Source organism: Trichechus manatus, unplaced genomic scaffold (assembly GCF_000243295.1).
Source record: "Trichechus manatus latirostris isolate Lorelei unplaced genomic scaffold, TriManLat1.0 scaffold00208, whole genome shotgun sequence".
Classification (NCBI taxonomy): domain Eukaryota; kingdom Metazoa; phylum Chordata; class Mammalia; order Sirenia; family Trichechidae; genus Trichechus; species Trichechus manatus.
This window is the reverse complement of record NW_004444144.1, coordinates 3,020,071-3,034,400: the sequence shown is the minus strand read 5'-3', so window position 1 is coordinate 3,034,400 and position 14,330 is coordinate 3,020,071. Positions and strand designations below refer to the sequence as shown.

Below are 14,330 nucleotides of genomic sequence, written 5' to 3'. Positions count from 1 at the left end.
CCATTTGATTGGACAGGTAGCTGTCTTCCAAATTTCTTGACACGATTATGCACTTCCAGCATTGCATCAGTTTGTTGAAGTATCTGAATTCGTATTCCATCAATTTCTGGAGCCCTGTTTTGTACCAAAGCCTTCATGTATACAGTAAAGGCCTTCTTATAGTATGTTCCCAATTCCTCTCTTTCATCCTTTGTGTTATCATATATTTTACTTATAAGCCCAACATATTATTACTATTTTTGCTTTAGATAGTTATCTTTTAAAGCAATTAAAAATAGGAAAGAAAACAAATTTTATTTTACCTTAATTGACTCCATTTCCAGTGTTCTCCATTTCTTTGTCTATATCTAAGTTTCTGACTCCTAGCATATTCATTCTGTCTAAAGAGCTTCCTTCTTAAAAAGTACATCTATCAACAATGAATTCCTTCAGATTTTGTGTTGAGAAAGTCTTCATTTATTCTTAATTTTTGAATGGTATTTTCACTGGGTATATAATTCTGGGATGACAGTTTGTGTTTTTTCTTTTCTTTCAGCAGCTTGACAGTGTGGTTTTATTATCTTCTTGCTTGCATAGTTCCTGACAAGAAGTTTGTTGTAGTTCTTATCCTTGTTCTTTTTTAGATAATGTGTCGTTTTTTTCTGACTGCCTTCAAGATTTTCTCTTTGGTTTGGTTTTCTTCAGTTTGATATGATAGGCAGAGGGCAGTGGTGGTTCAATAATATAATTCTTGCCTACTATGCAGGAGACCCAGGTTCAGTTCCCAGCTAGTGGTCTTCAAGTGCAGCCACCACTCGTCTGTGAATGGAGACTTGCATGTTGCTCTTATGCTGAACAGGTTTCAGCAGAGCTAGACTGAGACGAACTAGGAAGAAAGGCCCAACAAAGCACTTCCAAAATTAGTCAGTGAAAACCCTATGGATTACAATGGTCTGATCTCATATGCATAGAGTTGCCATGGGTTGGGGGCCAACTTGATGGCAACTAACAACAACAACAATATGATATGCTTAGGTGTAGTGGTGTTGTTTGACTGTACTTTAAGTTTCTTAGATATGTGATTTAGAGTCTATCTCTAATTTGAACAACTTTGCAATTATTTTTCTCTGCCCTGTTCTCTCTCACTTCTCCTTCTAGGATTCCTATCACATGGTTTTTTTGTTTGTTTGTTTATTTTCCTTCTCTTCACTCTTTTTCCTCTTTGTGTGTCAGTTTGGGGAATTTCTACTCATCTATCTTCAAGTTTTACTCGTTCTTTACTCAGTTGTGTCAAACTCATCAAAGGCATTGTTTTATCCCTCATGGTCTTTTTAATTTCTAGCATTTCTGTTTTATTCTCATAATTTCTATTCTGTCTGTTGAAATTACCTATCTGATCTTGCATATTGTCTACCTTTTCCATTTGAGCCTTTAACATATTAATCATAGTTATTTTAAATTTTTTGTTAGTTCCAACGTGTGTGTCATATCTGAGCCTGGTTCTGATTGTTTTGTTTCTTGAGTGTGTGTTTTTCTTGCCTTTTTGTATGCCTCCTTAATTTTTTGGTTGAAAGCCAGGCATCTTAAGTAATACAGCAGATATGGAGATAAATAATTTTTATGCTTGGAGATGAGCATGCCTTTCCTTCTGTTTGGCTTTTAGTGTAGCATGTTGTATTGAATCTAATTAGGAGTTGGGCTAGGATTTTTGTTGCTGTGATTAACCTAAGTGCACCAAAAGCTTCACATTTCTCTAGCGATAGCTTGTGTTTAGCTTTTGGGCTGGTTTACTAAAGATTATTTTCTCAATTTCTCTTTCCCCTCTGACTTTGGGTACTCCCTTTGTGCTGTATCCCATAGAGAATCTGTATCTTGCCGCTTTCCAAGCTACATTTCACTGTTATTTTTACTCAACATTTCTTAGCCTGGTGGGAGAGGTGGGGAGAGGAATTCCCTGATGTTGTTGTTAGGCCTCTTAATACGCTTAAGGCACTGTGATCCTGGGTTTCAGAGATCTGACCTTCACAGGTGCTCCTACTCCTTCTCCAGTTATAGTGCTGAGCCTAGTATGTATTTCTGCCCTTCCTCCAGAACTAGAGCTTTTTTTTTCCTGTTTCATTTCTCCAACTGCAACAAGATATCACCAGTGCCCTAAAGGAAGAGCTTTTGTTGCCCTTTCCCCTTATGTTAGGGCTTTTGTTCCATAAGGAAGCTAGAGGAGATGCATCTGGTTAGAGTTATAGTAGTGGCTACTGTTCCTCCCACAGCCAACACTAAAAGGGAAGCTTTCTTAGGATTGTCCCCAATTTTCCCTGTAAACATCTCTATATCTGTGGCCCCAGGGACTCCACATTCTCATACTACCCCACACTCTTTCTTTAGCAATTTATTTTTTAAAAAATTTAGGTGACCTCCTGACACGCTTTTAGCTCAGTAATGAAGTCACTCCCAAGGTTCACCCCTCAGCCAAAGATTAGACAGGTCCATAAAACAAAACGAGACTAAAGGGGCACACCAGCCCAGGGGCAAGGACTAGAAGGCAGGAGGGGACAGGAAAGCTGGTAATAGGGAACCCAATGTTGAGAAGAAAGAGTGTTCACATGTCTGGGTTTGTTAACCAATGTCATAAAACAATGTGTACTAACTGTTTTTTCTGTAAACCTTCATCTAAAGTACAAGAAAAAAAAATTTAGCTGAATAATGTTACTAGCTTATATGGCATCCCAGTGTCTTCCCCAGGTTGGCAAATTCTTAGGACTTGTTTTTCCTCAAATTTGGGGTTAATTGGTTGCCCTGAAACCTCTGTTCTCTAATGGGTTCAAGAGAAGTCACTAATTTTCAGTTTGTCCAGATTTTTCTTTGGTGTAACAATGGAACTGACATTCTTTCTAGCTTTCTACATCCTCAAGTTGCAACCAGAAACCTAGGACTGTTTTTAAGACAAAAAGCATGGTGTTTCTGAGAGTGTTTGTTTTCCAGCTGCCAGTTATCATTAACTTGAGGAACCCAACTTTGAAGCCTAGACATTGGGCAGCTATTGAACAAACAGTTGATGCCACCCTAGTGGACCTTGAAATTCCACTAACCTTGGAGAGGCTCTCTGAGTTGCATGTTTTTGACTTTGGCCAAGAACTCCAGGACATTTCTGGACAGGCTTCTGGAGAAGCTGCCTTAGAAACAATTCTTAAAAAGGTAAGTCTGAAAAATATATATTCTGATTATTATGGAATGTAAAGATTTTCAGAATCAGAATGAAGATTGTCAACTTTTCAGTATCTAGATGGATTTTTAATGTTGCAGCTTTCACCCTCTCGTCATTCATCCTTCTATTATTTGGTTACGTTTATTACCATGATGATTATCACCTCTATAAATCTCCTCTTTCTGCTTAGCCTATAGCCCAATAAAAACTTGATGGCAACAAGTTTTGAAATTGTCTACTCATGTAAAGTCCCACAAAGCAAGGGAGATCTTTCGAATCAAAATAAATTATCTTCCCAACTACCAGAGAAGACTAACTGTGTGAATTCTTTGAAAGGCATTAAGATTTCACTGCCTCTTCACAAACTACCTCATCACCTTGAAAATATACATACAGCTATAGATTGCATGCCTAAATGGAAGTTTCTTCCTTTTAGTTAAAGCATAAAATGATGGTAAATAACACATTGAAGTATCACAAGTCACCTATATGTATTAACATTAGTTAAATAAAATTAAGCAAATCACTGTCATCTAACCAAGAAAAGGATTTTAAGAATTTTAAGGACAGTAAGGAAGAGAATGATGTAATTATGGAGTTTTCATTTATTTTATTGAACGTTTATTGACTGCCTAAACAAAAAATGAATTTAGATATCCTAAGAATTGGATTGTTTCTAAGGTGGAGGATTCTTGGAAAACAACCGAATTTGTCATTCTGCCTCACCGTGACTCCAAAGATGTATTTATCCTGGGTGGCACAGACGACATACAGGTAGGTAACTGGGTTAATAAAAACTTGACATAAAGGTTCTGGCCATATCTAATCCTAATCTTCTGTAAAAGATTCTGATGAAGTATGAAATGTGGAAGTCACAAAATAAAAAACTTAATTGAGAAGGCAAGATACGAATATGATATAATTAATATGAATTATTTCATTCAATTGAATGAAATATTTAGCAAAGCAATAAAATTGATATATATGTGTAAGAGCTGTAATCCTATAGTTCATAACTATTGAATTTAGAAAAGCAAAGAGATCAGTGATGGTTGAAGTGATCCAAGAATCCTTCTTGGTCCAGTCGAGACAAGTTGGACCTTAAAGATAAGATGGGGTTTGGTTGACATAGAAGAGAATGGAGGGCATTTCAAACCATTTAAGTAAGGCAAAGAAGCATGAGTAAACAAGCCAGGTTTACAGTACACTAAGAAGCTAAATTCACTTTAATTTATTGAGATTACAAGAGATGGCCATGCTCTATGAACCACAAAAGAAGATAATTTAATCCGTATGTTTGGAATATTCTTAGTGACTTAAGAATGTATAAAGGCACATTTGTTTAGTAGAGGGAGCTGAATCTTATGGCCCAACTTAGAAGGCAAAGCCCTGGCCTAGTAGGGTGTGCCCAGACCGAATTGGAAATGAAACAGCTTTACCAAGTGTAGTTTGGAAGAGTGAGACCAGACATCACTCTGGGCAATTGATGGGAGAGCAGACCCAAGGTGAAGGTCAGTCAATATGAGGTCAATTGTTGCCGTATGATGGGATTTCTGCTCTCAGAAAGCTTATAATTTAAACAGAACAATTAAAATCTTTTAGATGAACAAACACATTTTAAAAAATACACGTTTTGTGGGAGTTGCTGTGGAGTAAGGGGGAGTAGTAGGGCACGGGAGTGAAGGGAGCATTATCTGTAGCCATTCAGAGCTTGATTTGAATCTGTTCATTTTCCCTTGTCCATAAACTAGTTGAGGGAAAGGGATATTTCATGGGATGGAATACATCTAATTTTGCACATATAGGATACTCTGAGACATGAAGCCCAAGGTGACCAAATGATGTAAGAGCAGTTACCTAATAGTAGGGGAGAGAGAAGAAGGGTGCAGAACCAAACAGAAATTTGAGCCATTAATGATGACAGGAGCAGCAGAGATTTGGCAATCAGAAGTCCCTTGGTGATCTTTGAGAGACATCATAGTGGGTTGTAAGCCACAGTGAAGGGGATAATGAGGGGAAGTGGATGAGTAGGAAACAGTAGGTGGATCTAAGCTCTTCATTCAAAAAGTTAGCTTTTAAATGGATTCTTGGGACCAAATATCCATAGTTATGACTGAGAGCAGAAACACATGGTGTTGCATGTATTTTCTTCTCCTTTCTTTAAAGGTGCTTCTTGATGACAGCACCATCAACATTGCAACCATTGCCTCATCACGTTATGTGGGTCCACTAAAAACTCGAGTGGATGAGTGGCAGAAACAACTCGCTTTATTTAATCAAACACTGGTGAGTAAGGATAATTTTAATTCATAGACTTACAGAATTGGAGAACCACAAAAATCTTGAGAAATCATTTGGTTTATCATGTAAATACAATATAATTTAGAATTGTAACATCTAATTGTTGACATTTTATTATGTTCTAAATGTAAGGAAAATGCAGATATAGTGAGCTTTTGTTTACATGATGGTAGAGCTTAATGTTATTACCATTACCCCTGTATTAGTTATCTATTGCTATCTAACAAATTACCACAAGCTTAGTGGCTTAAAACAACAAACATTTATCATCTTGCAGTTTCTGTAGGTCAGGAGTTGGGGCATGGCTTAACTCAGTCCTCTGCTTAGGGTCTCACAAAGCTGCAATCATGGTATCAGCCAGAACTGGGTTCTGATCAGAGGCGCAACTGGGAGAAGTTGTTGGCAGAATTCATTTCCTTGTAGCTGTAGGACTAAGGCCTTCAATTTCTTGATGGCTATTAGCTAGAGGCCATCCTCAGCTCCTAGAGGCTGCCTGCAGTTGTTTGCCATGTGGATTTCCTCAACATGACCACTTGCTTCATCAATCCAGCAAGGAAGAGAGTGTCTCCTGGCAAGATGGGAGTTACAGTCTTATGGAACATAGTCATATACATGTAACACGTATATCCCATTACCTTTGCCATGTTCTTATGGCTAGAAACAAGTCACAGGTGGTGCCCACATTCAAGAGAAGAGGATCACAAGGGTGTGAACACTCAATCTTGGGGGCCACCTTAAGAGACTTGCCACCACAACATTATATCTACTGGAAAAGCACTCACTGTTGCTTGAAGTCTCCTCAGAACTCTTCCTTGTGGTACATACCTTCCTTTTATCATATTTCACCTGAGATTCTATCACAGTAAAACAAACAAACAAAAACAAAGAAAAGAACCCACTTGCACTGATCTCAGATTATTCCTATCCAATCTTTCTTAGACTTCAGATTTTTAGCTTGATTTAATTACATTTTAAGTTCCTATATATTCTAATATGGAAAGTTATCTGTGAAATTATAAAGGCAGTAAATGGGAAAAGATAATTGCTTCCAACTTTATTTTCATAAAGAGCTTTTTTAGGAATCTACCCTATTCAATGAAAACCATATTATCTGACCCCTGTCCAGCTTTTTGGACTGATGGCTGAGCCCTGTGCTGGGAGGAACTACAGATCAAAGTTAAAGAATATATTTTCAAAGACGATCCTTAGAAGTCTGTACTGAATAGTGGGGACCTAAGGACTTAACTGTAAGAAAGTGTGAGACCTGAGGTAAATCAGGGAGTGTTTATGACATAGAGGCTTAGACGATACTCCAAAATCTAAAGAGAAATGTGAGGAACTGTTTCTTGGATCTGGACTTAGATGTACAATGGCAGGAGGCACAGAGGAAACGTCAGCTCTAGGGATGTTAATTCTGAGACTGCATTTCTGGTTTCTTTAATGAACAGTGATTGTCTCTAAGAGGAGGGGCAGTGAGTGACCTTCTTCCTCCCAGTCGTCTGTGTTTCTTACGTGTTCCTTCACTATCAGGATTTATCTTTATGATTAAACAAAATGAATCATATTTCTTTTAAAAAGTATTTAATCTTTAGAAATTTCTTTCCAAAAAAAGGGAGAAAGAAGAATGTAGAATAATTGAAGGAAAAAAATCAAAACTTTCCTCATGATAATCCTTTATAAGTTTGGAAATAACCACTAAACTCACCGTTTCCTTAACCCCTCAGATCTCATTAAGTAGGCATTTTGCCTCCCTCTAGAATGTCTCCTCTGGGTTTTTTAATCATGTTTCTCTGGTTGCATTCTGGTTACCACAAAGCAGACTCATTATAACTCTACTCAGTGGAGACTGGAGTGAAATCAGGCTGAGGTAGTCTTAGACCCTTTAAGGAGATTTCATTCCAAAGAACCTGTGAGGAGCCATATAACAGTCCCCAAAGAAAAATTACAGTGACTCCCCAGATAATTGTGTTTAATGTAACTATATGTTTTGAAGTTGGGGGCTAAAATCTGATAATGTCCATATTTTTCTCCTAGGAAGAGTGGCTGAACTGTCAGAGAAACTGGCTCTACTTAGAAAGTATTTTCAATGCTCCAGATATTCAGAGGCAGTTGCCTGCAGAGGCCAAAATGTTCCTTCAGGTGGATAAGTCATGGAAAGAAATTATGAGGAAGGTGAACCGGCTGCCTAATGCTCTTCGAGCAGCTACTCAACCAGGTATAAAACAAAATTTTACACATGTACACCATATGGTCATATGAAGTACCAAATAGGAAAGTATGAGTGGATTACTAAAAGAATCATAACCAGCCTTGGGATGTTCTTGCATAGATTTCTGGATCTTAGCAGATCAATGCCACTTTATTATCATTTTATCTTTATCACTTGTTACAAAGACTAAAAGAAACCTCAGACAGTATATCTTCCCCATCTTGAAATTATTCTCCAGTTGTTTTACATCTGCTGAACTACTTCTAAAACAGATTTCCTAACTCCTTGTTTTATTTCCCATGAATTCATAAATATAGAAAACAACTGAAGTGAGATTCTTTGTTGAGAGTTTCCTCTATGAGTCCCATCTTCCATCTTCCGAGTTCACGTGCTCAAGTACTGTGAGAGAACAATCATTTGACTTTCTGTTGTTGTTGTTGTTAGGTGCCATCGAGTCGGTTCTGACTCATAGTGACCCTACGTACAACTGAACGGAACACTGCCGGGTCCTGCACCATCTTCACAATCGTTGTTATGCTTGACCTCATTGTTGCAGCCGCTGTGTCACTCCATCTCATTGAGGATCTTCCTCTTTTCGCTGACCCTCTACTTTACCAAGCATGATGTCCTTCTCCAGGGACTGATCTCTCCTGATAACATGTCCAAAGTGCATGAGACAAAGTCTCACCATCCTTGCTTCTAAGGAGCATTCTGGCTGTACTTCTTCCAAAACAGATTTGTTCGTTGTTTTAGCAGTCGGTGGTATATTCAATCTTCTTTGCCAACACCATAATTCAAAGGCATCAATTCTTCTTCCATCTTCCTTATTCATTGTCCAGCTTTCGAATGCATACGAGGTGATTGAAAACACCGTGGCTTGGGTCAGGTGCACCTTAGTCTTCAAGGAGACATCTTTGCTTTTTAACACTTTAAAGAGGTCTTTTGCAGCAGATTTGCCCAATGCAATGAGTCATCTGATTTCCTGACTGCTGCTTCCATGGGTGTTGATTGTGGATCCAAGTAAAATGAAATCCTTGATAACTTCACTTTTTTCTCCATTTATCATGATGTTGCTTATTGGTCCAGGTATGAGGATTTTTGTTTTCTTTATGTTAAGCTGGAATCCATAGTGAAGGTTATAGTCTTTGACCTTCATCAATAAGTGCTTCAAGTCCTCTTCACTTTCACCAGGCAAGGCTGTGTTATCTGCATGTTGGCAGGTTGTTAATGAGTCTTCCTCCAATCCTGATGCCCCATTCTTCTTCATATCATCCAGCTTCTCAAATTATTTGCTCAGCATACAGATTGAATAAGTATGGTGAAAGGATACAAACCTGATGCACACCTTTCCTGACTTTAAGCCATGCAGTATGTCCTTGTTATGTTCGAACGACTGCCTCTTGATCTATGTACAGGTTCCTCATGAGCACAATTAAGTGTTCTGGAATTCTCATTCTTCGCAATGTTATCCATAATTTGTTATGATCCACACAGTCAAATGCCTTTGCATAATTCATAACACACAGGTAAACATCTTTCTGGTGTTCTCTGCTTTGACTTCATAGAAACCTTCAATCCATGAATCTGCGCATCCAACACCTCCCTCATGTTCCCACTTCGCTCTTTACCCAGAAAAGATTCTGTCATCCATTATTGTAATCGCTCCCCTATAAACACTCTTAACACTTTTTTTCATCATTTTATCTACCAAAACCTTAATTTTAGGTAAACCCATTATCCACAACTCCTCACCTGCACAGAAAGCTGAATGTTGCGGAAAGAAATCACACCAAAAATAGCAGTTGCCGTCAAGTCTACTCTGACTCATGGTGACCCTTTGTGTGTCAGAGTAGAACTGTCACCCGTTGGGTTTTCAATGGCTGATTTTTCAGAAATAGATCACCAGACGTTTCTTCTGAAGCGCCTCTGGGTGGACTTGAACCTCCAGCCTTTCAGTTAGCAGTCAAGTGTGTTAACTGTTTGTACCACCTAATGGGTCTCACTTTAAACTCATGACCCCACTTCTCAAATAGGTATGCAACACTGTCTGGCAAGCCTACTGCATTTCTCTAGTTAAGTTTGCTCAACTCTCCAAGACAATCATTTCTCACCATCCCCTCCTCAAACTTGTGGTACCACTCACTTCTGAGGAACTTGCTTTTTCATTGAGAAAACAGATGGGAACTCCCTATCTTTCCATCACTAAATTTATTAACTTACCAGCATTTTTACCCCTCTATATTCCCTGCCTTCCTCTGTTATCAGTGAAAGAATTATCCCTTCTTTTAGCAAAAGCCAGCTCCTCCACTTAGGCTCTGTATTCTATCCTCTGTCACTCAACTTAAGGACTTTGCTACTGCAGTTTATTCCTTTTCTTCTTCTTCACTTTCTCCTTTTCTCTTTAGTTGTTTCCATGAGCCTATCGATCAAAAGGCCCTAGAATGTCCGCTAACACTTTTAAAAATCCTTCCATAACTCTATATCTCTCTTCATTTTCTTTGCCTCTTTTACAGGACCAGAAAGAATTATATATGTTTGCTCTCTTTACTTTCTGGCCGCCATTTTTTAATCCACTTTATATTTTTATGTTCAGAACTATGTTAAAGTAAATTACAGATATCATGATATTTATCCCTAAGTACTTCAGTATGCAGTTCAAAAAAAAGCAATAAAATGAATTTAGTAAGTTTATGGAAGAATATTCTTTTAGATCTTACATGTTAATAACTACTTGTCTAGCCTTCACATTTGAAGGACTGTTGGGCCAGATGTATCATTGGCTTATACTTTGTGTCCTTGGGGATCTTATAGTTCTTGCTCCACTGTTTTCTATTAGTAGCTGTTTCTGTCAGAGAGGAAGATGTTATTATTATTCCAGTTTTCCAAATGAGAATGCCAAGATTTAGAGGGATTAAACAACTTACATAGGATCTGATGGCTACTAGGTGGTGGAGATGGGTTCTAACCTAGGCTGTGTCTCCAGAGCCTGCATTAACAAAGAAACCTGACTATTCATTCATCCAATAAATATTCATTGGGCTCTTTCTGTTCGTTGAATTCATTGGTTCGAAAATATTTGAGTGCCTACTGTGTGCCAGGTTCTGTTCTTGGCGGTTTAGATGCAATGGTGAACAAAACAAACCCCCAAGTTGTATAGAGTTGATAATCTAAAGGTGTTGTGGAAAACAGGCAATGAAAAACAAGTATAGATCCATAACTCCTTATCCACATTTCTGCAATTCAAAAAAGTTCAGAAAACAAGTTATTTTGTGTGTAAAATTGGTGACAAAACTCATTTGACAGCAAAACTTGACCCAACATGAACCTACCGCATTTTTACGCAAATAACTTGTGCCTTCTGCGTTTGTTTGCCAGCACATCCTCCCCCTGTGAGGCACCCTCATATGCGCCGCCATGCCAATCCTCTTCTACATGTTGCTGTAAAAAAATTAGCATATCGTGCTCATGAAAATACCTCACAGTGTGGACCTGTATATATCATTTTAGGTGATGATAAGGCTATAAAGAAAAATAGGGAGGCGGGGCCAAGATGGCAGAGTAGTCAGACACATTCTGTGGTCCCTCTTACAACAAAGACCTGAAAGAAACAAGTGAATCAATTGTATATAATTATCTAGGAGCCCTGAACATCAAAGGCAAAGTTGAGGAATCAGACTGAGTGGTAGGGGGAGGGAGAGATGGTTCAGAAGCAGCTAGGACTTACCAGACTTGACCCAGCGGAAGCCTAAAACCTTCAGGGTGGGTCAGCTCTTGTGCACGGTGAGGCTACAGTGGCACTCCGGAGCCATTCTCCACATTGGGAGAGGCCCAGCAGCAGAGTCTACTTGGTCAGCCAAAACCAGTGAAAAGCAGCACTCAGGCGGCTAAAGATAAGTACTTGCACATGGCCTACTGCGGGGATTAAAAAAAAAAATCACTCCGTTTAGGAAAAACCTCTCTCCCATTTACCTCCCACCTCCCCACTCCGCACTGGGCCGTGGCCGGCTTCAGCGATTGCTGAGTCCCCTGGGCCGGAAGTAGGATCTGTAAGGCAACCTGAGCCATTCTCCCGGCCTTGGAGAAGGAACAAATTAACAAACAGGGAAAAAAAAAGCTGCTGGCTCCCCTAACCCAGGACCTAAGGCTTGGCACAGCTCCTTTGCCTAGGCACAGGCCTAAGGGGTCCACAGCCTTTCACCCCTGCACAGGCTTGTGTGGGACCATTTCAATAGCGTAAGCCCTGACTACCACAGTACAACAGGGTATATACCTGAAGTCTAACTTGAACTGTTTCAGCTGCAAAGCGGCAGGTTTGTGACATTTGACACAGCTCTGCCCATTAAGCAGGCTCCTCACCTGCCCACATCAGGGGCTTGAGGACTGATGGCTCCACCCACACAACCTAGCCACCTGTGACAGGGGTCCAAGAATAAATGGTGCCCCCCAGTCCTTACAGCCAACAGAGTAGGGTGCTCATAGTCCAGCTGTAAAACTCACCTACCTACTCACTCTAGGGAGCAAAAACACGCTTTCCTTTCAGACACTCAGGGGCAGCTGTCAGTCACCTGCCTTGCTCAGCACGTGACCTCCTACAGCAGCCAGATACTGGTGCCTACACCAATCACCCATGCCTGTCTAGGACTGTAGGTGACAGCCTGAACCACACACTTGTCTACCTGGACACCTGAGCTGAATCCATACAAGAAAATTTAATGGACTCCTGGTCTCACATACTTAGTAACAGATCTAACTACCTGGTAACAGGATGTTAGAGCTTCAAAGGCACCAATAATCAAACTAGTGCACACGAGCAGCCTATTTGGGCATATCAAAACAAAACAAGAAGCTAGGACACAGTAAGCAAATAAAAAATAAAAAAATTATAATAACTTATTGATGGCTTAGAGACAACAGTCAATATCAAATCACATAAAGAGGCAGAACATGATGGCTTCAGCAAGCTCCCAAAATAATCAATAAATTTTCTGGAGGAAGAGAATTTCTTGGAATTACCAGAGGCAGAATACAAAAGATGAATATACAGATCTCTTTAAGATATTAGGAAGGAAATCCATCAAAATGCAGAGAATTCAGAAGAACATACAGACAAAACAGTACTGGAACTTAAAAAGGTTATTCAAGAGCATAATGATAAATTTGATAGGCTTCAAGAATCCATAGACAGACAGCAATCGGAAATCCAGAAGATTAACAATAAAATTTCAGAATTAGACAACTCAATAGAAAGTCATAGGAGCAGAATTGAGGCAGTAGAAGTTGGAGTTTGTGAGATTGAAGATAAAGCACTTGACACCAACTTATCTGAGGAAAAATCAGATAAAAGAATTTAAAAAAATGAAGAACCTCTAAGAATTACGTGGGACTCTATCAAGAGAAAATAACCTATAAGCGACTGGAGTACCAGAACAGGAGGGAATAACAGAAAATAAAGAGAGAATTGTTGAAGACTGGTTGGCAGAAAACTTCACTGACATCACGAAAGATGACAAGATATCTATCCAAGATGCTCATTGAACTAGGAGCCCTAATACATGGCATAAACAGAATAGGAACAATAAGTAACAATGCAAAAGCACCAGAAGAGAGACTAGACAACTGGGAGCTCCTAAAAATCAAACACTTTTGCTCATCAGAAGATTTCACCAAAAGAGTCAAAAGACAACCTACAGACTAGGACAAATCCAATCGGTGTCTAATTTCTAAAATCTACAAGATACTGCAACACTTCAACAACAAAAAGACAAATAACCCAATTAAAAAATGGGCAAAGGACATGAACAGGCACTTTGCCAAAGAAGATATTCAGGTAGCTAGCAGACAGATGAAGAAATGCTCACGATCATTAGCCATTAGAGAAATGCAGATCAAAACTGCAATGAGATATCATCTCACCCCAACAGGGACAGCATTAATCCAAAAAACACAAAATAATAAATGCTGGAAAGGTTATGGAGAGAGTGGAACACTTATACACTGTTGATGGGAATGTAAAATGGTACAACCACTTTGAAAATCGATTTGGCACTTCCTTAAAAGCTAGAAATAGGAGTACCATACGGTCCAGCAATCCCGCTCCTTAAAATATATCCTAGAGAAATAAGGACCATCACTCATAGATATATGCACACCATGTTCATTGCAGCACTGTTCACGATAGTGAAGAGATGGAAACAACCTAGGTACCCATCAACGGATAAACGGATAAACAAATTATGGTATATCCACACAATGGCATACTACCAAATGATAAAGAACAATGAAGAAGCCGTGAAACATAACATGGAGGAATCTGGAGGGCATTATGCTGAGTGAATTTAGTCAGTCACAGAATGACAAATACTGTATAAGACCACCATTATAAGAACTCAAGAAAAGTTTTAAACACAGAAGAAAACATTCTTTGATGGTTACGAGGGTGAGGAAGGAGGGTGAGGGTTATTCACTAGATAGCAGACATGAATTATCTTAGGTGAGGGGAAGGGCAGCACGCACTACAGGGGAAATCAGCACAACTGGACAAAACCAAAGCTAAGAAGTATCCTGAATACAGTCAAAGACTTCGAGGGACAGAGTAGCAGGCTTGGGGATCTAGGGACCATGCTTTCAGGGGACATCTAG

The 14,330-nt window shown here is 39.2% G+C and overlaps 1 protein-coding gene across 1 annotated transcript in view; it reads left to right on the top strand.

Annotated features, from left to right (window-relative positions):
- DNAH6 (dynein axonemal heavy chain 6) overlaps nucleotides 1–14,330 on the top strand; it is a 349,864-nt gene that overhangs the window by 120,731 nt on the left and 214,803 nt on the right. The window contains exons 19-22 of the mRNA XM_004388248.1: nucleotides 2,959–3,171; nucleotides 3,863–3,955; nucleotides 5,348–5,467; nucleotides 7,517–7,697. Coding sequence (XP_004388305.1) covers nucleotides 2,959–3,171; nucleotides 3,863–3,955; nucleotides 5,348–5,467; nucleotides 7,517–7,697 — 607 coding nt within the window. The remainder of the gene's footprint in view (nucleotides 1–2,958; nucleotides 3,172–3,862; nucleotides 3,956–5,347; nucleotides 5,468–7,516; nucleotides 7,698–14,330) is intronic.